Source organism: Mirounga leonina, unplaced genomic scaffold (assembly GCF_011800145.1).
Source record: "Mirounga leonina isolate KUSES-001 unplaced genomic scaffold, KU_Mleo_1.0 Mir_201, whole genome shotgun sequence".
Classification (NCBI taxonomy): Eukaryota; Metazoa; Chordata; class Mammalia; order Carnivora; family Phocidae; genus Mirounga; species Mirounga leonina.
This window is the reverse complement of record NW_023270504.1, coordinates 1,582,763-1,610,657: the sequence shown is the minus strand read 5'-3', so window position 1 is coordinate 1,610,657 and position 27,895 is coordinate 1,582,763. Positions and strand designations below refer to the sequence as shown.

The 27,895-nt window shown below is 36.5% G+C and overlaps 1 protein-coding gene across 4 annotated transcripts in view; it reads right to left on the bottom strand.

The window, feature by feature from the left end:
- Positions 1-27,895, bottom strand: part of CPNE8 (copine 8) — a 224,172-nt gene that overhangs the window by 112,804 nt on the left and 83,473 nt on the right. For all 4 annotated transcript variants that reach the window (XM_035027916.1, XM_035027913.1, XM_035027914.1 and 1 more), the window contains one exon: positions 18,243-18,319. In XM_035027916.1, coding sequence (XP_034883807.1) covers positions 18,243-18,319 — 77 coding nt within the window. The remainder of the gene's footprint in view (positions 1-18,242; positions 18,320-27,895) is intronic.

Below are 27,895 nucleotides of genomic sequence, written 5' to 3'. Positions count from 1 at the left end.
CCAACATCTTATCAATTCCTTTTTAAAAATCTTTTTTAATTTTCATTTTTAGAGTCATATTCTATCCCTTTATTGTATTTAACCTTATTTTTTGTATATATATAAGTTTTTCTTTCTTTAAAATTCTGGGATACAGTTTCTTCTAAGAAACCAAAATATACCCTAAATCTAGTGTATCACTTTGTTCTAGTCTCCTGCCTGATCACATTCTCTCCTTTTTTTTTTTATTTTTAATTTTTCTTCTTTCTTTTTTCAACCAACTTCTTATCAATCCTTTTTTAAAATCTTTTTTAAATTTCATCTTTATATTCAAATTCCATCCCTTCATCATGTTTACCCTTATTTTTGTATATATGTGTATGTTTTTCTTTCTTTAAAATTTTGGGAGGCAGTTTCTTCTAACAGACCAAAATACACCCAAAATCTAGTGTGTGGCTCTGTTCTATTCACCAGCCTGATCATATTCCTTTTTTTCCCCTTTCTTTTCCCTCTAGTTTCGGGTCTCTTCTAATTTCCTTACTGTATATTTTTCTGGGGTCGTTGTTACTCTGTTAGCATTTTGTTCTCTCATTCATCTATTCTCCTCTGGACAAAACGACAAGACAGAAAAACTCACCTCAAAAAAAAGAACAAGATGCAGTACCGACTGCCAGGGACCTAATCGACAAGGACATTAGTAAGATGTCAGAGCTAGAGTTCAGAATGACGGTTATAAAGATACTAGCTGGGCTTGAAAAAAGCATGGAAGAAACTAGAGAATCCCTTTCTGGAGAAATAAAAGAACTAAAATCTAACCAAGTTGAAATCAAAGAGGCTATTAATGAGATGCAATAAAAAATGGAGGCTCTAACTACCAGGATAAATAAGGCAGAAGAGAGAATTAGTGATATAGAAGACCAAATGGTGGAAAATAAAGAAGCTGAGAAAAAGAGAGATAAACAACTACTGGATCACGAGGGCAGAATTCAAGAGATAAGTGATCATAAGACAAAACAATATTAGAATAATTGGGATCCCAGAAGAAGAAAGAGAGAGAGGGGCAGAAGGTTTATTAGAGAAAATTATAGTGGAGAACTTCCCTAATTTGGGGAAGGAAACAGGCATCAAAATCCAGGAGGCACAGAGAACCCCTCACAAAATCAATAAAAATAGGTCAACAACCTGACAAAGAGAAAGCAACTTGGGACAGGTCTGTAACCTACAACGATAGAAACATTAGATTGGCAGCAGACCTATCCACAGAGACCTGGCAGGCCAGAAAGGACTGGCATGATATATTCAGATCACTAAGCAAGAAAAATAAGCAGCCAAGAATGCTATATCCAGCTAGGCTGTCATTGAAAATAGGAGGAGAGAGGAAAAGCTTCCAGGACAAACAAAAACTAAAAGAATTTGTGAACACCAAACCAGCCCTACAGGAAATATTGAAAGGAGTCCTCTAAGCAAAGAGAGAGCCTAAAAGTAACACAGACCAGAAAGGAACGAGACAATATACAGTAACAGTCACCTTACAGGCAATACAATGGCACTAAATTCATATCTTTCAATAGTTACTCTGAATGTAAATGGGCTAAATGCCCCAATCAAAAGACACAGGCTATCAGATTGGATAAAAAAACAAGACCCATCAATACGCTGTCTGCAAGAGACACATTTTAGACCCAGAGACCCCCCAGATTGAAAGTGAGGGGGTGGAAAACCATTTACCATACTAATGGACATCAAAAGAAAGCTGGGGTGGCAATCCTTATATCAGACAAATTTGATTTTAAACCAGACTATAATAAGAGATGAGGAAGGACACTACATCATAACTTAAAGGGTCTATCCAACAAGAAGATCTAACAATTGTAAATATCTATGCCCCTAACATGGGGCCAGCCAATTATATAAGCCAATTAATAACAAAAGCAAAGAAACACATCGATTACAATACAATAATAGTAGGGGACTTTAACACCCCCCTCACTGAAATGGAGAGATCATCTAAGCAAAAGATCAACAAGGAAATAAAGGCTTTAAATGACACAATGGACCAGATGGACTTCACAGATGGACTTCACAGATATATTCAGAACATTCCATCCCAAAGCAATGGAATACACATTCTTCTCTAGTGCCCATGGAACATTCTCCAGGATAGATCACATTATGGGTCACAAATCAGGTCTCAACTGGTACCAAAAGATTGGGATCATTCCCTGCATATTTTCAAACCACAATGCTTTGAAACTAGAACTCAATCACAAGAGGGAAGTCGGAAAGAACTCAAATACATGGAGGCTAAAGAGCATCCTACTAAAGAATGAATGGGTCAACCAGGAAATTAAAGAAGAATTTTAAAAATCCATGGAAACAAAATGAAAATGAAAACACAACTGTTCAAAATCTTTGGGATGCAGCAAAGGCAGTCCTAAGAGGAAAGTATATAGCAATATGAGCCTTTCTCAAGAAACAAGAAAGGTCTCAAATACACAGCATAACCCTACACCTAAAGGAGCTGGAGAAAGAACAGCAAATAAAGCCTAAACCCAGCAGGAGAAGAGAAATAATAAAGATCTGAGCAGAACTCAATGAAATAGAAACCAAAAGAACAGTAGAACAGACCAATGAAACAAGAAGCTGGTTCTTTGAAAGAATTAATAAGACTGATAAATCCCTGGGCAGACTTATCAAAAAGAAAAGAGAAAGGACCCAAATTAATAAAATCATGAATGAAAGAGGAGAGACCACAACCAACACCAAAGAAATACAAACAATTATAAGAACATATTATGAGCAGGAGTGAGGGGCAGATGGAGAGGGAGAAGTAGGCTTCCTACTGAGCAGGGAGCCTGGTACGGGGCTCGATCCCAGGACCCTGAGATCATAACCCGAACCAAAGGCAGATGCTTAACTGACTGAGCCACCAATAAGCCCCTGACAAAAGGTAATTTTTAAGACATTTCTGAAAACTCATTATTAAAAGAAGGAATAACTCACAAGAAAGAATATTTAGAATTGCACAATAATAAAAATAACACCTGTGGGATTCTACTAGTTTAGTATTTTGTATGCAAAAAAATAAACAAAATAGTATTAAACAAAAATCCAGCAGTGTGTTAATAAAAGATAATACAACAGGAACACACTAATAGTAGGAAACTTTAACAGTCTACTTTCGATAATGCATAGAACAACTCGACCAATGATCAATAAAGAAATAGAGGACTTGGACACCATTAAGACCAATTGGACATAATGGACCTAAAGAGCAAATCCATCCAATAACAACAGAACATACTTCTTCACAAGTGCACATGAAACATTCTCCAGGAGAGATGACGTATTAGTTCACAAAACAAGTCTTAACAAATTCAAGCAGCTTGAAATTATACAAAGTATATTTTCCAATGACAGTGGAATGAAATTCAAAATCAGTAGTGGAAGGAAAACTGGAAAATAAACAAATATGTAGAAATTAAACAACATATCCTTAAACAACCCATGGGTCAAAGAAAAAGTCACAAAGGAAATTAGAAAATACCTTGAAACAATGAAAATGAAAAAGCAACAAACTAAACATATGGGATGCAATGAAAGCAGTGCCAAGAGGGAAGTTTATAAATGTAAATGAATAAATTTAAAAAAAAAAGACTAAAAATGAACAACCTAACTTTATACCTGAAAGAACTAGAAAAGCAAGAACAAACTAAACTCAAAGCTACCAGAAGTAAGGAAATACAAAGATTCGATCAGAGATAAAGAAAATGGAGAATAGGGAAAACACACACACAAAAAAGAGTTGCTTGTTTTGAAAAGTTCAGTAACTCCATCAGCTCATCTCTCTCATTTCCTGTTCTGATGTTTGCTTCTGTTTTTGTTTTACGTTTTTATTTTTATTTTTCCTTTTTTTTGCTTCTGTTTTTAAAGGCTCATGTGATTATATTGACCCTACTTAGATCATTCATGATAATTTTCGTATCTTAAGGTCAGCTGATTAGTAATTTTAACTACATCTGCAAAGCTCCTCTTGCCACATAAGTAATATGACCAAAGGTGTGACACCAGACAGCAAAGGTCATGGGGCCAAAATTCTCCCTTCCATACTGTACCTACCTTATGACCGCAGAATTTCATTCCTAGGCATATAGTAAGAAGGCATACAATAACTTTTATATGCAAATAATTTTATTTTTTGTATACAATTAGGAGACATAGAATAATTTTTATTGTAGCACTGCTTATATAGAAAAAAAACTAGAAGCTACAAAAAGCCCACTGACTTAATCTATTTATAATTCATAAATTTGATACAGTAATGAAATAAATGAGTACAGTATATCATCACACATCCACACATCACACATTACATAGATGGTTATCACAAACAATTCTGAGCAAAAAATCAAGTCATAGGAAAGTATACACAGTATAATTTCAGTTCTCTAAGTTGAAAACATGAAAAATGAAACATCACACTTAATGACATTATGAAGGAGCTGCTATCAGGCTTAATATTTTTTCTGAAAATTAATCTGCTTATGCTGAGCTGAAAGTAATAAGTCATATCACTAAAGAGGTAGGTCTTCAGTAATTTAAAATGCCTCCTGCCTTAAGATATCTCCTTCATCAGCCCTTCTCAATGTTTAAAATTTTTAGGATCTCTTATTCATCTTTAGATTGTTTACCTGGTGAACACTTCATTTTTCAAAGCCCAACTCAAATGCTTCTTCTTTGACTCCCACAACTAGAGTGGATTCCTCCTTCCTCTCTACCTTGTAGATACTCCTGCTGTAATACAATGAGACCTAGACATAGGCACTGCATTTGAAGTGTTCCACAAAGCTGAGTTTACATCCCAGGTATATCAAGTAATGACTGTGACCTTGAACAAGTTGCTTAATCTTTTTGAAACTCAGTCTCCTTATCTGACAAATCAAAATAATAATGCAGTTTTAATATATGTGTCTAAACATAGCACAGAGCAAGTATCCAATACATTATAGTTATTTTTTTATTTTTATTCTTTTTAAAGATTTTATTTCTTTATTTGACAGAGAGAGAGAGCACAAGCAAGGGGACTGGCAGGCAGAGGCAGAGAGAGAAGCAGGCTCCCCGTTGAGCAGGGAGCCCAATGTGCGACTCGATCCCAGAATCCTGGGATCATGACCTGAGCCAAAGAAGGTCACTTAACCAACTGAGCCACCCAGGCATCCTACATTATAGTTATTATTATGTGCTTACATGTATCATTCACAAAAGCAGGGAGTTCCAGAAGGGGAGGGATTATGCACTGCTGTCTCTCCATGTCTATACCTAAAGACATGTGATATTGATGTTCTCTAAGCATTTGTTGAATTGCATTGCATTTGATTTAAGAGAGTTATTTCAGAAGCCCCTAGCTAAATACTATAACTCAATGTGGATGTACAAGAAGACTAACAAATTAAACCAGTAGCATGCCTTCTATTCAAATTTAGTACTAATTTGGTGATTATTCTAGCTCTTTGATGAGTGGGCCAGAAGGTAACAGGATGCAGCACATTCCCTGACTGAGGGCAGGGAGAGGGAAGAAGGTGATAAAATATGAAAAAATAGTCCATGATACAAAATGTTAGGCAGCTAAAGGGGCAGAATGGGAACTCTAAGTGTTTCACCTGTGAAGGTACTTGAATTAATAGATAATCCTCAATACAAATATGCCAACTTCACACATGAACTAGTCTTTTTTTTCCCCCACATATGGACTAGACTTTTTTTTTTTTTAAAGGATTTTATTTATTTATTTGACAGAGAGAGAGAAAGCACAAGCAGGGGGAGTGGCAAGCAGAGGGAGAAGCAGGCTCCCTTGCGCAAGGAGCCCAATGTGGGACTGATCCCAGGACCCCGGGATCATGACCTGAGCCAAAAGCAGATGCTTAACAGACTGAGCCACCCAGGAGTCCCAGCACAGACTAGTCTTAACTGTAGTAATAATTCTCCAAATTTGAAGGGGTTGGAGAAAGGACACAGGCTCTAATAAGAGCTAGTTCTTAACTGGATAAAGGATAAATAACACCTTTTTCCATATTAAGCCAATCTATTTCAATCAGAACAAGAACAACTCAAAACAAACAGAATTAACTCTTTTTAAAAAATTAAATTAAAAAAATTAATATAATACTCGAAATTACCCAGTGGTACAATGAGGTATTTATGTGATATTACACTAAAATTTGGTAACACTTAAATTATTCATATATGAGAGTTCTGTTAACACTTGAATTGTGAGGGAGAAATGACTTAGAGCTTCGGGGCGAAGAATTTTACAAATAATTGACTGCCACTTGCCCCTGTAGTAAAATGCAAAAAATATGGCAGAAATAGAGCAGAAATAAACACGTAAAAATTCATTTGTTATTCATCAACATTAATGGTTTTAATATAGGAAGTCAACCTAACACGAAACTGTTATTTCTTTATTAATAGAGGAATAATTCTTTAATCCCAAAATGAATTATTCGTATGGTCATATCTCTTAATCTTATGGTACTAATATACGAAAATGATAGTCAAACTGGCCTCTTGCATTGCATATTATTTATAGGTCCAAAGAGCAAAATAACTATAGATAGATGATGTATGTAGCTTTGCAAAACAGAAGTGCTTTATAAACAGAATATCGCTGGTTTGCTTACTTATGCAACAAATATTTGTAGAGTTATCTACTTATATGCAAAGCATGGCAACTAGCACTCTCTAGGGTTCTGTAATATTATCATTGTAAAAAGATGTATTGAGTACTTACCGCTTTACAGGCATTGTGCTAGGTAGTCAAGACAAAGATACAGTTAAAGTAGATACAGGCCTTAGCCTAGAGGGGCTCAGTAGGAAGAAAAACAGCAAAGATGCCATAACTGATACAGATACTGATGCAGTAACAATAAAGGGTGGTGAATACTACAACTGAAGTAAGCAGGTGCTAGACCAACAATGGGTACCAATCCTAGTCTGGCAGAGACCCGGGAGATTTCACAGAGAAGGTGACAGGAACTGTGGCTAACCAGGTGGGTGTAAACTGCCAAGTGGGGTAAGGTGCACAAATGCCTTCCAGACACAGGAATCAGACAGAGTGATGTAAGACTATGGTCTACTGAAGGTAATTCAAGTCACTCAGAGCATAAAGTGTGTTTGGGAAAATTCAAGTACACTGCTGGGTCTCAAGTGTCATTGCAGAGTTGCATTTTCTCCCCCAAAGGTTATGAGGAAGAATTGAGGAAGGGGCTGAATTTTAGATCTGACTCCACAAAGGTTAGTAGGAGCTAGTGCATGCAGATGGGACTGATGCACACAGTAATCACAGAAATCAAGGCCAGTCAGGAAGAGCTGTACAATGAAGTAAGAAGGGTTGCTGCAAAAGAGTAGTGGAAGTGTAGATGGACAGCTTGGTTGCTGAGAAAGGAAGGAGAGGGAGAAAGAATAAAAGGATTCCTGCTATCTTGCTTAGAAAACTGCCCAGTGGTGCTATCACAGAGAAAGGACAAAGAAGGAGGAGTTTCGATGGGTTAAGTGATAAACTCGCTTTGGGGGCATGTTCAATTTGAGGCTTCCTGGAGACATCTGTGTTCAGTAGGCAGTTGTACATATGCATCTAGAGCCAACATAAGAAATATGGTTGATATAAGATGTGCGCATCAGTGGTATATAGGTGACAGCTGAAATCAGGGACATCTAAGACATCAACCAGAGTCACATACCCTGTAGGGTGTTGGTCTTAAACTTTGTTGAGTCACAGACACACATGAGACTCTAATAAAAGCCAGAGACATTTTCAGGAGAAAAATGTCACCCAGCAATTCTGTGCACAATTTGAGGTCATTCTTGGGCCTATGAAGCAGGGTAAGAGGACCATCCAGGGAGTCACAAGGGGAAACTAGGAGAGATGGTGTCATGAAAGCAAAGGGAGAGGAGTTTCAAGGAAGAAGTGGTCAATAGCACCAAATGCCACAAAGAGGCCAGGTAAGGTAGAATCTGCAAGCCCCTGTGGATTAGGCACACAGGCACACCTGGGCCCAAGGAAGCCATGAAGAGTGTGTTGAAGAGGTAGTGGTACTTGAGAAGCTGTACAAGAAGGGTCTTTGAAGATTATTTGCCACGATGGGAAGAATGGAGGCAGAGCCACAGCTCAAGGTAGAGGCAGAGTTGTGTGTCTGGGAGGTGGCAGGGAGGATGCTGAAGTTATGAGCATGGTCTCTAAGGAAGTCTGTGTGGAGTACAATCCAGGCTTAGATGGAGGCAGTTGTCCAGGCAGAGAAAAGAAACATATGCTCAACTAAACCAAGAGGGGAGAAGGTGAACTAAATCTCCCCCTCCTCTTCAGTGAGCCAAAAACTGAAAAATGATTAAGGGGTCAGACTTGATTTTTACAAAGCAGTTCAGCTCCTGGCTTCTTTCCTCTCCAGACTTTGAGCAAGGTATTTGACTTATCGAAGCCTCATTTGTTCATCTACAAAATATAACTAATAATCTCTATTTGGCTAGGCTGAAGAAAGAATCAATGCTATAATATATGTAAAGCTCTTGGTGCAGGCTGATAGAATGTCAAAGAACAAACACAGCAACTAACATGATTTGTGGCATTATTTTCTCTGAGAGTAAAAAGGTAAAGTTGTAAAAGTAAAAGGCTGAGAGGGAGGAGAAAGTTTACGTGACAGAGGACTTGAAGGAAGTTATTTACAGCCTTTGGAAAAGCTGCTAAGGAGAGAGGGAAAATGTACCCACAAGAGTCACAGAGCATTGAAGGTTGAAGCCGGGCTGGAGGTCAGGGGTCAGTGGTGTCACTGGACCATTTGGTTCTGTACTGTGACACTGAGGTGCTCAGACCACAGGGGTGTAGATGCAGAGAAGGTAAATAGCTGGGGTTGATGATATCAGATACCAAATGTTTCTGGTTAAACAAAGAAAAATCAAAGCCACATAAATAGCTTGATAAATGGAAACTTTAACACGAATGTTCAAGTAGAAAGAAACATACTTTTAGTTTATTAGTTTTCTTTTGAAATCCAATTACATGAGGAAATTATGTCATTTCCAAAGGCAAAAACAAAAGATCCATGCAGGTAATTTTTCAAAACTAATGATTCATTTAATTTAAATCTCATGCATTTATCTTTCCATGCAATATGTTTTGTCTCTAAAATATTTACAAGATGTCATTTCTAAGATTTTACTATACCGGTTATCACAAAAGAAAACATACTGCTTTCACTGTTAAAATACGTCAAATGCCAGAAAACTGCAACTGAAACTTTTAACATCTTAAACACTGTGCTCAAGAAATCCATCTGCTACCCTGTAATTTGTTAACATTATAATTAAGTGTGATCTCGTTTTATAGTCAGAATGTAAATGTTGACATTAAAAGAAAAGCAGCAAGACAGTTGTTATCATGGTAGAGAATCATAATGAGTATACGATCGATGGTTTGATATACAGTTTTTCAGTAATAAAAACAAAGTAAACTGTTCATAATCTCTGGAGACTAAGATCTTCTTTAAAAGTAATTATTGACAAGAATGATGTGATCCTAGCACTTAAATACCTCATATGTCAAAATTTTTTAAGCAATTACTTTACTTGGGCTGTGATAAACTAGATCTATCCATCTATCTACAGAAATATTAGGTTGCTAATGTTACTGAAAGCACACTTTACATTGTAATGTAGTAAAATACATATGTAGCAAACATTATTATAATCTAAAAATTCTGTTCCAAAGTGCAAAGTTATAATGTGCAGGAGAGACATTTAGTGTACTTAACAAAAAAGAAAAAATAAATAAATGTGACTATTATTCTGGAAAATTCAGGTCCATAAAGATCTACTGAATCTTACTATTTACAAGGCACAACAACAGGTCTCTACAACAGAGAGGATATAATGGTTTCTTTTTAAGTCTTTTCACAATTGTTAAAAGAAAGGATGGAGGAAAAGCATTCAGGATCTTGACCGAATTTTAGGAGGCTGTTCAGGTGCTTTGCTCCAGCATGCTGTGGAACCCACGTATGCCACGGTGAACAGAAGAATTAATAAGAACAGAGCAGGAACATCTACTGTGTATTCCTTTGATTATTTTTTAAGTGGACCTGCTTAAGAAAGGACAATAGGGAACTTAAACAAAAATAGTATGAAAGGTAGAGGGTAAGAAACTTTAATAAAATGTTGGGAGAAGCTAACAATTCAGTTAGCTAGAAGTGGTATGTTTATACTAAAGAAACTGAATACATTCACGAAAATGACTAAAAATATATGCTGGAATCTAGATGTATTTGAAAATGTCAGTTTACTAAACTGTTCTCCATGTTTAGAGTCTTTCATCAAAGTTAACTCAAATTGGGAAAGAGTTGAGATTCAATCAACCTATCTCCATGATTACTGGGAGAGTCTAATCAATACTGGTATCAAAACAGGCAGTGAGTTGCAAAGATTACTGAGGTTTTCACTTACTAGAATTTGTTTCCAGAGCAGCCGGTATTGCAAGATTCTGCCTGTATCTAAAATGGCACCATGGGCCAATCAAGGCTAATTATTCAGGAAGGTTTTTTAAAATACATACATACAGACAGACAGACATAAATAATTAAAACCACTAACAATATGTTTAATCTCTCCTCCCTGAACTTTGAAAGAGAAGAAAGCAGCAGAGAAGCTCGTTGTTTTTAGAAATGGAAGCATGTTATCCTGCATTACCAAATGGAAGAAATGACCAGAAAGGAGGAGTACATGGCACCCTTTACTTGTCAACACAATATGAATTCAGAATGATGATTTTCTAGAAGATGAGGAAAAAGAATCTGATGTACTTATTTACCTTTTTCCAAAACTAGATATGGATTTATTTTTAAAATTCCTTCCAATAGTTTTCCTATTTAGACTGTGTTGGCTCTAGAAAATTTAATGCTACCCCTGGAGAAGAGTGCTGTCATCCTAATTGACCATGGAGAGAATGGGTGCAGTCCCCCTAGAATGGAGACTGGCTAGCACAGGAAAGCCATCCTTCTCTTCACTTCCAGGCCTGCTGTTTTCCTCTTAGTAATCCACAGGAAACACAAGAATTAAGAGCACACCCTACGGAAGCCCCGTGTAGCCCAAAGAAGCGAAGTCTTCATGATCCAAGACGGAAGCAAGAAACAGAAACTTTTCTGGAGATGACCCCTATATACCTCAGGAAAACAGTTTTACCTTGGACTGCATTTGCTCAAGAGTTGTGTGGGTAAGAGAGAGTGCAAAGGAACTGCATCCTTGAAATGACCTAGGTCAAGATGGGTCTCTTGAAAGTTCTTCTTATCCCCAGAGATGTTCTTGACTTTTAAGTAAATACTTTTTAAAATGAAATAAAATTTAAAAATTAAATTTCCTTCAAAGCCATACATAAATATATTCATTTGTGAAGGCAATATAATGCTGTAGTTAAGCACATTTGAAGCTTGGTTTCTCCAGAATCCTTGTTTCAATTTCTCTCTCTGATGAATGGGGATAATTACTATCTACCTCACAATGTTGCTGCAAGGATTAAAGAAGTCATTAGGTGTAAAGCAGGTATTACAGTGACTGACACATTATAAGGATTCAGTCAAATTAGCTACTGGTATTATTTTTTAAAAGTTCACTGCTCCTTTTCAATTGTTTTGAAGACAAGAACTAATTGAGTGTATGTTCAGGAGCAGAGATAATCCCCAAATGTTTGTTCCAAACATTCATCTCATCAGGGGGTTAGAGCTCAACCAAGATGCTTATTCCAAGGTTGGTCCATAAAGGTCTTTCTTCACCTACTAGTTTGCTTAACTATAGAACTAATATTCCTAGCCTGCCTCTTGAGTCCCAGAATCAGCAAATTATGCTATACCTAAGAGGGGAGAAAGAAGAAAGGAACAATGAATTTCATTGTTAGAGAAACCTATAATTTCTCTGAAAGATTTTATCCAACATAATTTCTAAACATTGTCTATACAAAGGGAAACCCTTTAGAAACTTACCTGATATTAAAACTAAGTGAAACTAGGAATGTTGATTCAACAAAGGTAGGTACTATTTAATTTAGAAGCCATCCTCCAAAATAACACAGATCATATCTTATCATTTCCTTCCTTCAGTTAAGATTTTCCATCAGTTCTCAATCCAAGTCAATGAGGTTAGACAAATATAAATAGAAATATTGTTGCAAATGTTTATACTCAGCAATACAAGGATAGAATGACTCATCTCTTCCTAAAACACTGTTCACTTGTGGAAAGCCCAGAAATGGATGATCTTCCCCTTGTCAGAAAATGATAAATCCATCCATTAGTTACTTGTGCAAAAAAATCCTTGAAATCTTTTTCATCAAGACCATCAGCCTATCACTAATCCTTGTGAAATGAATCTTAAAAACATATTTTAATCAGCTTACTCCTCCTCATCTTCTTAGTCCAAACTCCTGTCTTCTCTGAACTACACTATTTCAATAGTAACTAACTTACTAATCCTTCTGGTAACTACCCACAACCATTCTACACACAGAAGTAAAAGAACTCTCTGAACAAAAATCATGACTTTTCTCACTGCATTTATGATAAAATTCAAATACTAAAAAGACCTATATATTCTGGTCTAAGCCAGTCTCTAATTTTCACAGTGCTTATATCAATATGCAATTATATTTATTTGTGTGATTATTCATTTAATGAATAGATGATTAACTCCATGAAGACAGGAACAACTCTGTGTTTTCATAATTGCATGCTTAGTCCCTAATCGTTTCTGGTCCATTATGTATTCCCAGTAAAGATTTGTGGAATAAATGAATTAAAAGAAGAAAAAAAAAGAATCCTTAATCCTTGCAGCACCAGGCTGAGGTTGTGTCTGATAGAAAAATAAGCAAATCCAGGCAATAAATGTAGTCTACATAATAAGCACTGACATAAAATGATTTTGCCTTTTGTTTTTCTTTTTAAATTTGGATGCCTGAAGGAGTTACTTGTACGCAAGCTTCGATCAGGGAAATATAACATCCAAATCAGAACAACAGATCAACCAATCTGGGACTTGTCTCTGATGATGATATTAAGGACTATTTTGAGAAAAATGTATTTATCTTACCCATATCTCTCATGACTGGCCACATCCTTTGTAAGCCTATCTATCCAGATTAGTTCTTCATTTATATGTCTTTACCTATAACTGCTGGAATTTCTGAGTAGAGCAGAGAAGCGTGGGAGCTTGCAGCTGTATACAGTCTGCTCTTTTGGTTGAAACAATTATATCTCTGCAGATTTTTTCCAGAGCATGAGCTCAGATCCACAAATGAATGTAAGGAAGTGGGCCAGTTGAACATTTACTAAGTTTCTGTTATATGGAAGACTCACAATCTTGTGCAAGATATGTAAGGAAATGTACTAAAACTGCTTCTACTTTTGGTCTTAAGAGAACACACCATTTTTCATAGAGACTCTCCCAGAGGTTGATAAGTTCTTTACACCAGATCCATGAAGCATTCAACATCTCTCTAAGATACAATCAGTGGTTCAATTTTTAATGTGTTAGAAGCGTATAAAAATTACTAATATGTATACACATCAATGGAATCTTTGCAAATGAGAGAAAAATAATTTTTAACTGATACTGTACTCTAGATTACATTTTGCAATTTCATATGAACATGGGCAATGCTCTAAAAATTCAGGACATTTCCAGCAAAATAACACTATCCTGTAAAACCCAAATTAACGAAAAGCAGAAATTTAACTCCCCCACAATTTGACTTTTCAGCTCTATACTGAGAATAGACAAAATAATTTTTAATATTTATATTTAGTTGACATTTAACAATTTACATAAATGTAATCAAGCTTAGCTCAAAATTGTCCTTTATGTAATCTTGCTGAATTCCTAGCTAAACGCTTCTATAAGGAAAATAAATACACAAAAGCAAAAAGAAAGATAGGAAGGAAGAAAGGAAAGGAAGAAAAAAGAGAGGGAGGGAGAGATGGGAGAGATTATTCACTGATTCCATTTAAGAAGTCTTTCCTAAAAGACACTGGCTATATTTAATAACAACAATAACAATAATAACCACAATTTGGGTGTTTATTAAATTCTGGTGTCCTCCATGACAAAAATATTATATAAAGTATTTCTAGTTCTTACAACAACTCTCTTAAAAGTGTATTATTCACATGTTTCAGATGAGGAAACTAGAGCTCAGGAATTTAAACCAATTTTCTCAAATTATATACCCAATAAATTATGATCCCAGATTTGACTGCCCCCAAAGCCCATGTACCACCAACTCTGTTACAGTGGCTATTTATTTATCTCTAGACTAAGTTCTTCACACTACAGATATAAAAGTATAATACAGATGTACAAATTTTGTCATGTTACCTAGCAAGTTAGCAGCAGAAATGGTACTAAAAATATCATATTCTGATTCCCAGCCCAGTATTCTTTCCAATAAAATAAATCAGGGAGTATAACAATATCAATCTAATTTGCAAGGAAGTTAATAAAGTCAAGATGACTTTGAAGGTCAAAATTTCCCCCGAAGTTGACTATATTTTCATATACAAAAAGCTGCATGATAAAGACATGCTCTGCTTAACTGTAAGTTTACGTTTCTCACCTTCAAGACTAATCATTTTCCTATTCTTCTTCCTCCTCCCATTCCTTCTCTCACCGACTTGATCCACATGCACCCACAGCCACAGCATAGCTTTCAGAATCAGGCCACATTTGAATCCGATCTTTAAGGCAAACCTTTAAGGCTCTGCCTCAAGTCCCCTACAAGCCCTCTGCTTCTTCTCCCTTATTCCCCAGCTTCCTTCCTGCTCTGTTCTTCTCCCCACATTTCTCTTGCTGAATTTCAGCACCCACTATGCTGTGTCCTCGAACCCTATGTCAGAGCTGGGCTCCTGGTGTCCATCAGTCAACTGCAAGCTGGTCTTCCATTTATCACCTGCCTCTGAGTCCCTGTCCCTGTACTCTTTTCATGGTACTCTTCACTAAGCTCTCTTGGGTGGGTCTCTCCCTTTATCCTACCCATTACTGACGGCCTAGATCACAAGCTGCTATAGGCACCCGACAAAGAACATAATCTTTCCCTTAGCCAAAACAGTTGTCGGTTCAGTTACCCATGGAGGTCCCCCCCACTCCTCTCCAGGGTAAGAATCTTCCTTCTAATCACAACCAGTCCCTGCCTCCTCACCCCATCCTTTTATACAGAACCAGTCATGCCTGGATGTGTGAAACAGGAACAAACAGGTCTATTACTTGATGAACATAATAAATGCTTTCCTCCCAGAGGAGAGAATGGCAATCTTTCTTAAACTGGTGCTGATTCTGGCATTTTGGAAGGCTTTACTGAATCCATCACTAAGCTGCCTAAAGATAGAAGTAAGACTCTCTGACAGCATCATGCAGAAAATTGGATACAATCTCCCAGCATGAGAAAACACACCGCTGAGTGGGTATAATGGTAAATAATAATGGGACGATCTAAAGAGAGGAGCCGGATGAGTCATAGGAAGACACAGTAAATGTTGCAGACAAATTAAGTAGCACAAGACTCATTTTAGGAGGGTTCAGGGAAAAGACCAAAATGTTGGATGGAATTAAGATATGAAAAATGTATTTGCTCAAAACCAGAATCCAAATTTGCTCAGAACTTGAATTGACAGAACAGACTATTGGAAATTATGAAAATCTTAAGCTGTTATTAAAAAGTAAATTAAAAATTCCTGAACATCAGTTCCAAAAAAATTCACCTAAGTTCCTACAAAATATTAAAAAATAATTTTTATTCTCATAATAAAATAAGAAAATCTATTTTGTAAAGCGACAATAACTGAAGCACAGAAAATAAGACTTGATTTTAAATTCAAATTCTGTATTTATAATAGAGCATGAGGCTATGTACTAGAAATCCATTTTTCCTTTGTAATAAATATAACTTAATTTTCAAAGGCTTGGTTAGTAATAAATAATTTAAAGCTCTAGTATATTTGCTTTAAATCTCCAAATTTTACTGTTACCATCATTTTTAAAAGCCTACCTCTGAGGAGATATTAGACCTTTTAAAGGGAAGAAAACAATGGAATCTTTTGAATAACTTAAAATTTAAATGGAAAACTGACTGGAAAATAAATCTCAAATCTCAAACAAATTGGTAAATAAGCCCGAAATCACTTGGATAATGCTATTTAAGATAAATAACATTTGGGACACAGGGAGACTTTTTAAATTCAGGATGAGTCAATTTTGTTAATTGCAGATGGATTATCTACCTCAGGAGGTGTCCTATGCTCCAATTCCAAAGCCTAGATCCATCCAGATAGGAAAAATCCTCCAACTCCTTAACAAGATTGGCTAAAGTAATGGCTGCAACAGGAGAGTGTACAAATTGTTTCTATCTCCAGCTATGAGGAACCAACCTCATAGGTTTCCAAGGCTTTATCTCAATTATGCCACCCCATCCTCAGCATGAATGAGGAAAAATCTAAAGGGCATCTCATCTTTCCTGATTATGTAAGATGATCATAAATCAACTGCCAGCAAATACTCCCAATGTTTGCATAATCATGACTCTAGATATCTTCACCCCTTACCCTGAGTGTGTTTTTGTTGGTCTTGTCTAGAGGGAATTGTTGAATCAGCTGAACAACAACCACATCTCACACTGTATTCTATTTACCACACACCCCCACACACCCCCAACCAATATAATGTCAATTTTTTAACATGTTTCAAGACTAACATAAAAATAATCTTCTACTGGGAAAAAAATCTATGTAATTTAAGAGTTTCTGAAATTAGAGTTATAATTTCCCTTTATGGAGAAAATAACACCAGATAAAAATAACCAGTAAAATGACCAATTTAAAAATATGAGTGCAAGTTCCATAAAAATCTCTATTCTGTTGCTCTGAAATAAGAATTCTATATATTAATTGCTTTTGTTTTCTCTCAAAGAATATTCAAGGCATCTTTAAGGTGGTATTGTATATATGATTGATTTGTTTTTCAGCAAAGGGTGATTTAGTGATCTTCCAAGAATTTTCATGGGCCTAAGTCACTAGACCCAACAATACAATAACAATTATATATATTTAATAAAATATTTGCATTTGCTTTACAGATTACTTATCACTGACGTATTAAAGTGCGCATAAACATATTTGAATCATAAGCTTACAAATTCTACAATGATATGAAAACAAATTACACATGAAAGAAATGTTAAAAAGGCATTGATATGCAAAAGCATCCAAACTGGCACTCAGTAATAATTTTCTAAGAAAAATCAAGTTAAATAAAGGAAGTGAGAATTCATAGACTTCTTATTAGCCTAAGAAGAACACTCTAAGCATAAAGTTCAATTTTATACAGATAATGTGAGAACGATGCCTTGGACATTTCAAGTATTTGAATGTCAAAGGTGAATAGATTTACAGAGTTTTGACACATTTATTTTAATGAGTTTGAGATTCTTAAAAGAATGTTGAAGATATACACTTCAAAATTCCCCCAAGCCTTTGGATATTGTGGTTAGCGCCGCAATTTTCTCGTATTTTTCCTAGATCATTTTATTTTTATGAACAGTTAACTGAATCCAAATAATTGAGCTGGGGTGAATGGAGGAAGAAGGAGGACAGTGAGGGGGAAGATTCAGGAAAATATATCTGCAATTAGTTTTCTGTCTTATTTGGAACTGGAGAAAATAGGATCACTCCACGCAATTGATCTGAAAATGAAACATGATCCCAGTGATTGAAAGTGAAGGAAGAATACATAATTCTGAGTTACGGCTTTCTCGTAACATTTATACCCTTACTTTCTTTTTTACAGGCCAATTTTGTAATAAGAATCATTATTAAAATCTCAATCACTAAAAACACATTTATTAAGCATATAGTATAAAGAATGCTGCTCCTAATAGTCCCTGGCCCAAAGGAGGAAAGTCTCTTTTTCAAAACATTTAATTCTTAAAACCTAAGAAGTAGTACTATACCCAAAAGGAAAACAATACATTTGCTTTTTTGAATCTCATTTCATTTTGTGAACATTTTTGTGACAGCTAAAATATAAACGATTCTTTACAAACATGTCAAAACTACTTGTTAGAAGAAAAAACTCAGTGAGATTTTCAAACCCACTTTTGGTCTCCAACCACATATTCATCAATTCCAAACTACCAAAATGAAAACTGAAGAGTTAACATTTCTTTGTCTGGATTAAAAAATACTTACACTATTGGCTTTTCCAGGCGACTTCCCTGAGAACCAACAATCTCCCCCAATGTACAAAACACTTGTCCCAGAAAGTCCTAAAATAGATAAGAGGATTAAAGCTCATAAGTTCTCAAACTGTCTTTACACTACATATTTTGTATATCATATTCGCATTGGTTTCATTGCTGAAATACCGAATTCTCTCACCTCCAATAGTAAGTAAAATAAGCTCAATATGCATTCATTTTAGCATGTGATTTTCCTGCAAGTATGCGAAGCCCTTTGTCCTTTTTATCACGGCAGGCCTGTTATTGCAAGTAAGCAAGACATTGCTTTCCTTTTCTTTTTCTTTTTGAAATTACAACAAACATGGAATAAAGTTCCAGGATCTAAATTCACAACTGGCTTGATTTTGGATGCTTCTGAACCTAGTAAACTTTGGGCTGAGGAGGCAAACTGTGACCAGCTCAGACAGGCTGTGAGATGTGGCCACAGGAGGGGTCCCAAGCCACATGGCCAGGTGTCTAGCCACATGACTGCCACTGATTACTTGGGACTGGGCAATTAATTAAGCTCTCCCGTTTCCTCACTGCTAACATGTACTAGTCCTCCTCACAGAGTAGTTTTGAGGACGAATGAGTTATTGCATTAGTTAATATTAGCATATGTTAAGCACCTAAAAATAGGTTAAGTATATTAGATTTTAAAGTTCACTATGTACAGCTAGATGAATCTTATTTTCAAGTATAATCTTACACTTATTTTCAGGACTCAGAATAACCTTGCAAAATGAAAGGTCTGTTATTAATCTCCATTTCACATATAAAGAAACTCCTACTCATATAGGAGGTTGATCTTTTCATGTTTTAAGCAGTCAGTAAGTAGCAGAGTCAGGAATAACCCAGATGTTCCAATTCTAGATTACTATGCTCCCTAAGAATTTAAATATAAATACAATGCAATTTCACATGCCAATAAAACAAGAGTTCCAACATCATCTGGATATATGAGTCAAGAAAATACGGAAGTATTTCAGGGAGAGACACACCCTCTAGTTCAGTCTGTATATGATTCGAATCCCCTAAAAGAAAAGGTGAAAGATCTCCCTAAATTGAACAGTGAACCAGTCCACGAGAAGCTCTAAGAAGGATGGACAGAAATGAAGGCCAACAAAATGTTGTTTAAAGTTTTTAATAAATAAAATTTTCAAATGCCTAACAAGTCACAAAAGTAAAAACTGTGTATTCCATTTAAAAAAATAAAAGAAGGGGAGAGTACTCTAAGTCTCATGAAGGGAAAAAAAAAAAAAGCCCACACTGGAGAGTGGGATAGTCAGGGTAACATTTCCCAAAGGCAGTAAGCCTTGAGAGCCAAGTAGGAATCTGATCATGGAGAGATGAGAGTTGGACATTCTGTTAGCTAGGATGCAATGAGAAGTTACTCAGATCTGAGGGCTAAAAGCTATGAAGAAAAGGATGGGGGGGGGAAGGACAAAAGCAGGGAAGGAGTATGTTTTGCTTTGCAAAAAAACAGCCATTCCCACCAAAGAGACACCCAGCTGTGGAGGCCACTTTTAGGCAAACAGACTGGAGCAAAGGAATGTAGAAAGGGCCCTCAGATCCCACCAGGCTGAATAGACAGGCCCATCAGGAGCCCCACCTCCAAATAACCGTAGGCCCTAACTGGTCAATGGGCTACTTACAACCAGGCACAGTTACCAAAAAAGGCAGAATTCCATATGTCGCCATACCTCCTCATCTTCCCCCTTTAAAAACAGCCCCCATCTACTGGCTCGTTGCAGATACCCTCTCTTCTCTCTGGTCGCTGCTCCCTTGCAATGTATTCGATAAACTTCTATCTCCTTTGTTCTGCTTCAGGTGAATTCTTGGACCTCCCAAGCCACCAGCTTCCACCCAATAGTCAGCCCACATTTCGGGGCCCCCATCCAATCAAGAGATTCCCCATGTAGATACCACACCAGCTAGGGGTTTCATCTGTTGGCCCCTTAGTAGGTGTTTCTTTCACCTGATAGCCTTATCTGAGCCATTTTGGGCCGGTTTGAGCCATTTTGGAGCTGAGGACCTGCAGAAGCCCCACTGAAGTTGCCCTGTAGTTACCTTTAGTTCATTATAAAACTCAGATCTACTCCTATAGGTGGGGTTTTCTGCCATTTTTTTTAACACAGATACATGTATTAGCATGTTGACATGCTAGGCACGTGCAATTGAACCAAAGTGCCTAAATAATAGAATACGTATAACTCCTTAATGTGTATATGTAGTGCATATGCAAGCCGCTGCCCCCACCCCCAATACACTGAATAAAAGCTTCCAGTACTCACCCCAGGGGGAGACAGTGCTTTGACAGCTGTCTCTAGCTCCTCACTTGCAACAAGTAATAAAAAGTTCTTCACTTTCAACACTTCCTTGGGTTGTGTTCAATTTAATGCACCCCAGGCAGTGAACCCCTTGAGTTCAGTTACAATTCCAGTGAAAGAACAGAATTGGCTCTGTTGACCCCAAGATATGCCTCTTTGGCAGAAAGATTATTTTAGAGAAGCAGTAGACTCAGGAGAAGCTCAGAAAACCACGCTAGAAGTTACCCCTCTGTAGGAGATATTTACATTTATAAGAAAAATTTCCATTTGTAAGGGTATAGGAAGTAGAGGGGGTACTAAATCTCTAGGAACTCTTCTTAGTGGAGAAGGCAGAGACTTCAATCTGCATAAGCCATGCCCTCTTTAACATGCTTTGCCTGAAAACCTCCCTCCCATAACTGGTTCCCCACCCACCAATATTTTTTGTCTTTAGCTAGACATGGTATAAGATTTGGACCATTTCAGGGAGTTACTCATTTTTTTCTTGGCATTTTACAGGAGATATATTATTAAATTTTCATTTGTTTTTCTACTGTTAATCTGTCTTTTTCATTACAGAGGGTTGTCAGCCAAGAACCTTGAAGGGTAGAGGGAGAATTATTTTTCCTCCCTGACACAGTCCTAGAGAAGAGATCAGGCAAGAATGTAATGAGAAAAGAGTGGGCCTCAAGTAAGGGGCAGAACTGAAGATGAAGAGCCAGGATGGTGAAAGGTCCAGTTGGCTGGGCAAAAACAAACATAGAAAAAAGTTGCCTTAGGATAATCAGAAGCAACTGGAAGACTTAGCAATGCAGGGATACCATTAGAATAGTGCATTCATGAATAGGGAAAGGATGGGACTTTTAGGTAGGTAAAGAACGGTGGGGGGGGTGGGGGGGGCAACTAGGCTTTCTGACGGTATTTCAGGTATGCAGACACTGAAACAGAAAAAAGACAGAGATCAGGAAAATTTAGACCACCCTATCCCAGTTACTAGAGTTATAATGTTTTTCTACTAATTAAAATGTAACCACAGAAAATAAAAATAACCACAAAAACTAATCAGGCCTCAAAGGAAAAGTTTGCCATGAAGATTAACCAAACCTAGCAATACGTATCTATAGATCATAGATGTCACAGAAACAAAGACTCTCACACAATATATAAACGTCATGTTTAGTTCCAGGCCACCGCCCTAACCACCGGCAAGTTTCCTGGAAAGTCTTAATAAAAGGCCAGAGATGAAAAGCCCTCACTGGCAACCTGGTTGGGAGCCCTCACACTCGTGAGAGCTTTTTCTGTATCCTTGATTAATAAAACTCTATCGTTTTGCTCACTCTCCTTTGTCCGCGAGATTCATTCTTTGATTCTGTGAGACAAGAACCTTGCTCCCCTGCTTCATTCAGATTACTCAGGTACCAGTGTGCAGAATGGACTGAGGGATGAGGAAAAATCTGGAACCTGGATCAATCAGAAGACTCTAATGGTTAATAAGAAGCCAAGTGTTAAGACTCAAACTACAGTTGTAGCAAGTGGTAGGAACAGTGCAGAGAAAAGTGACAGGATTTGGTGTAAACTATACTGGCACATGCAGGTCATGTGGGAAAAAAAGGTAGAAGAGAAATTATTAAATTTCCTTACTACTTACAGCCCACTGACAAGTCCTTGAAACAGGCAGAGTGACATTCCTCTAGGGAGGCAGCAGCCTCGATGTTAATACTTTGCTAAGGGCAAAAGGCAATCTTAGCCAGACCCCCAGGATGCTGTAAGTCTACTTTAAAATATACAAATTCCTTTGGAAATTTCCTTTATCTCTACCCCCCAAGATATATGCTTGCAGTCATCTGCCAGGCATATGACCCACCAATATATATCTGCAGGGTCTCATGACTCAGATTTTAGCAGACAGCAATAAATGACCTTTTCCCAACAATAGCCAGCCTTCTCAAGGTCCCGGAAACCTTGCTTCCAAAATTCCTTAGAGACTTCCGCTATCTCTAACCCCCTCCCAACTTGAAAGTATATAATGGGCCACTGCTCATGACCCCATTGCAGCTCTTTCTGCCCACGGGTCCTGTCCTGTCCCTGTGCTTTAATAAAACCACCTTTTTGCACCAAAGGTATCTCAAGAATTCTTTCTTGGCCATCAGCTTCGAACCCTAATGTCTTTCCTACATCAGCACAGGGTGTGCGGGGGGTGAAGTAGAGATAGGAAGAGACAGAAAATAACTCTAGATCTGAAACTTGATGGCTTACAGAATGACAATGTCACCAGCTAAACCCAAGACCTGACCTTTACTGCTCACCTGCTTGTACTCATTGACCTTGTCCCACATTTTTCCGTAAGTTCTTTCTGGCTTATCTCTCACTTAACACAGGCTAAAAAGACCCAATGGGCATAGCATCCCCTGAAGGAAACCGAAACTACCCCCTCAAGCTTTAATGACTGCCCTGGCGAAGAGCTCCGGAGGCCCAGACCATGCAGACCAGTTTGAGCTTAACTCACACATGTGCAAATCGACCATGTAGTGAAGGACTTCTACCTCATTATCATGCTAAAATATCCGCCACAGGAGGAACACAAGCCTCATTAACATAACACACGATGTTTATATAGGCAGGTTTCCTTAAGGTGCATATGCAACCTTATGCCCACCTCTATATATGATGACAAGGTTCCCCTTCCTAAATATTCACCGGAACGCTAAATAAAAGGAACCCACCCACCCCTGCTTTTGCTGGGGAGTCACAACTTTAGAAGTTACTCCCCATGATCTCTGCATTTGCTGTAAATAAAGTTTCTTTTGTGTGACAACTCCACTTGGTGTATCTGTGACTCACCAAAGAGCGAACTCACATTAGTTCAATTACGACACCATCATAAAAGTGCAAATCATTTTGTTTTGCTTCTAAGTAGGTAAAAAGTATGTTAGGTAAAGCCTTGACATATTTAAATTAAATATCCTTAATAACAACATGTCTTTCCCAATTTCAAAACAGACTTTCCAGGTATATTTACGGGTTCTCTAAGTCTCATGGCAGAAAGTCAGTGCTGAATACTAGGATTCTAGAACTCTTCTATAGATAACGGATCCTGATAGGTAGCTGTGCATGCTATAAGCTGTTCTGTGCTACCATTCCTCAAGAAAACAAAACAGAAGTATTGAGCATATCCACATTAGCGTCGACATATTAGCAAATAGAGAACATACAGATATCATCACTGCTGAACAAAAGGGAAATTAAAATAATAAAATCAGGGGTGCCTGGGTGGCTCAGTGGTTAAGCGTCTGCCTTCAGCTCAGGTCATGATCCCAGGGTCCTGGGATCGAGCCCCGCATTGGGCTCCCTGCTCCACGGGGAGCCTGCTTCTCCCTCTCCCACTCCCCCTGCTTGTATTCTCTGTCTCGCTGTGTCTCTCTCTCTGTCAAAATAAATAAAATCTTTAAAAAAATTAAAAAAAAATAATAAAATAATAAAATCAATAAAATGTGTACCAAAAAGATATGGTAGGCATCTCTATATATTATCTCCAGAGTTACTGCACACTTTGCCCCTAAATATTTACGGCATTTATGTAGTTGTTCTACTCTGTTTATGTACTCCCTAGCGAGCAATACATTTACCACTCACAATGGAAAAACTGGCATACAGTGATCGTCAACTACGCCTTGCACTGGAAATTTCTACTGAATCTATTTAGTCATTCCAATGCTTCACATTTTCTATACCCAAAACAGTAATAGAATGCATGTCCTTCAATGGATATTTTTAGATATTTTAGTCTGTAGTTAAAGATAGAAGTAAAAATTATCTCTAACACAAACTGCTTTATTGTTTCTTACTATGGTGTTGTGTTCCAGTTGATGAGTCATTATAATTATGTCATAAAAGAATTTCCAGTAATAAATCCAGGCATGTTTCCACAGCTTTAACGCATAGACCAAATCTAGTTTATAGTGTCTGGCAGTTCAGAAATGCTTCAATTCATTCAATCACATTCACTATTGGGCTTTCCCCAAAATGACCAAGAGATTAATAAATATTTGCCAAATCAGTTAATTATTATTTTATAATCTAAATAATACACAGATAGAACCTAGTTTTGAAATCTATTTAAATGTACATAAACCACGTTGTCAGTATATAGGGTACATTCTACCACTCTTTAAAAGTATCCAAATATGACCCTGAGTGCAGTATGCTGTTGTTAAAGCTGAAAGATCTAGCAATACAAAGTAAAGGACACAAGAAAAGAGCAGAAAGCATAGGACACAAAGCATTATAACAATAATAGGAGTTTTGCATTGCATAGGTAGTTCAAAAAAGTTATCAGCCCATCAGAGGGAGTCTTTGGATTATTCCCATTAACTACCTAATTCCAATTTTATTACTAATATAATGCAGCTCAAAATCCAAGAAAGCATTGCTATACCATCAGATTGTAGCTGATTATTATACAAATATACAGTTGACTCTTGAACAACATGGGTTTAAACTGCGCAGTTATAAGTGGATTTTTTTCAATAAAAACAGTATAATACTATAAATTAATTTTCTCCTCCTTATGATTTTCTTATTAACATACTCTTTTCTCTAGCCTACTTTATTGTAAGAATACAGTATATAATACATATAACATATAAAATATGTATTAATTGATTGTTTATGTTATCAGTAAGGCTTCCGGTCCAACAGAAGGCTATTAGCTGTTAAGTTTTTGGGGAGTCAAAAGTTATACACAGATTTTCAACTGTGTGAGGGTTGGCACCTCTAACCCCCATATTGTTCAGGGGTCAACTGTATTTCTCTTCTTTTTCTTTTTAATATTCAGTAGAATGTCCTTAACTGCACACTTGAGCATAATATTCTAATTCCTTCAAACTTATTACGTCATTATTTCTTCATACCATTCTTTACTGATCAATTCCTCTATCTACATTTTATATTATATTGTGGTTAGCTACTTATCTATATTCATAAAAGTTGCATTAATGCTATGTACTTTAATAATTCCACACATATTAATAAGTTTGCTTTGCAATAAAGGAACTGGTTCTATTTGTTGGTTTATTTGCTTGCTTGCTAGGTACCAGTATTAATTCTGATATATCCTTTTTAAAAGACCTTTTACAAACATGCATACATGCATATATTTATTTATTTATTTAGCAAAGCAGTGTAACATATTCCTTAAGAGTGAAAAATATGAGTGTCTATATTGCTTATGTTTATATTCTGGCTGAACCAATGACTACTATAAATCTTACCAATTAATGACCACTGATTAATATTAAGTCTTACTAATGACTCTCTGTCTCGATATCTTGATCTATAAAATAGACATAATAAATAATGCCTACATATTAAGTTGTTGAGTGAACTAAATAAGATGATATATGCAAAGCACTTAATAAGATAGTATATGCAGATAATGTATGAAAAGCACTTAGAACAGATGCTTGGAACATGGTAAGCATTTAATAAAGATATGCTTCTCTTCTCCTCCCTACTTCCCTGGGGTTAGAAGGATATTACTATATACTCAAAATCTATCCCTTGCCACTAGATTCCAGTACTGCAGGTACTATAATCACTTGAATAAAATATTTTATATCCCCTTTACACTTATGGCCAATTCAAATGCTCAATTTAAGTTTCATTATAAAATACGAATGTGTCTTATATACCAACTCATCTTAACATGTTAAGTAGTATGCATATAAACATACTCATGTAAAAGGATGACATTTTTAAAACAATGGTATAGTGACCAGGAGACATTAAAGGTAAGTGAAATTTTTTATTTCTATACTATCACAAAGTGAATTAACTGTAGTTGATCATTAGCAACATCATAAAAAATTTCATAAGAATTCAATAGTGTGGCATATTTCTCCTAAAAGGTCTACAAAGGTAATCTATAAATGGCTTTCCTGTTTTATGAAGTGATCAAGGAGCATCTAAAAATATAGTATCTCTAATTAATAGATAATTTAGATTAAAAGACATTAAACAGACTTATTGACAGCTAAGTTTTGACACAGTACAGTAATTGGGTGCAGTCAACTCTTCAGCTCTTGATAAGACAGACTCATGATTTACCTCCTTTTATCGCTTGTACCCATTTGGTGATCATTTAACTGACTTAAGCACATTCATGCTAACTAAACCAGTATGAGAAAGAGAAATTAAGTGATACAAAATTTCCTGCTTTTACAATATTTTGACCACTGTAGAAAAAAATTGATGAGGAAAGCTTATATTACCTGTGAAACTTTATTGTTGGCATTATCTATTTTATTGCTGATACTCCCTGTTAATATTGCTGACTTCCTTTGTATTTAATTAATTCATACTAATCACATCCACTATAAGGATTGAGGTGTGACTTAGTTATGTTATTCACTATATCCTAAAATGGCAATCATTTATAATAATCCAGCATAGTTGGGTGCCTGGGTGGCTCAGTTGGTTAAGCGACTGCCTTCGGCTCAGGTCATGATCCTGGAGTCCCTGGATCGAGTCCCACATCGGGCTCCCTGCTTGGCGGGGAGTCTGCTTCTCCCTCTCCTGCTCCCCCCTCTTGTGCTCTCTCTCTCATTCTCTCTGTCAAATAAATAAATAAAATCTTAAAAAAAAAAAAATAATAATCCAGCATAGTGCTTCTGTGCTCCAATAATGACTTCCACTTTCTTTATAGTTGTTGGCACATCTCTATGCTATTTTGGAAGTAAGGCAAACTCAACATGAAACAATTGGACTCAATATTTTAGTAGAAACAATCTGTCACATTTTAACATAATAATACAACTTTTTTTTAAAGCAAGGATTTGTTTTTTTTTTAAGGATGGATCCATCTACAAATCAAAAATGCTAATCTACCTCCATGAGATTAATAAAATTCCTAAACTTAGACATCAGTGGTTAAGTCACTAATATAATTTCAAAATTATGCTCTAAAGCTGAATGTATTTAGTTCTTTTCCCCCAGCACAAATGTTGATTTTCAAAATAGTCTTTGTTTGCTAAGTGTCCAAATGAAAGCAGTTCAGTAAGTCACTGAATAAAAATAAAAGCTTTCAACAATGAGTAGATAGATGGTCACTGATCTAAATTAACCAATTTTTTAAAATTATCCACAACATATATTATTTAGTAATTGCAAACCATATTATATACAGATTAAAAAATAAAGCTATACTATTCAAAGAAAAGACAAATCTATGGAAAATATTTACCTTTTGGGAGCACATCACTTTATGTAGAATATTAGTTCTCATCAGCAAAGAAGTGAGAAATGTAATATGCTTACA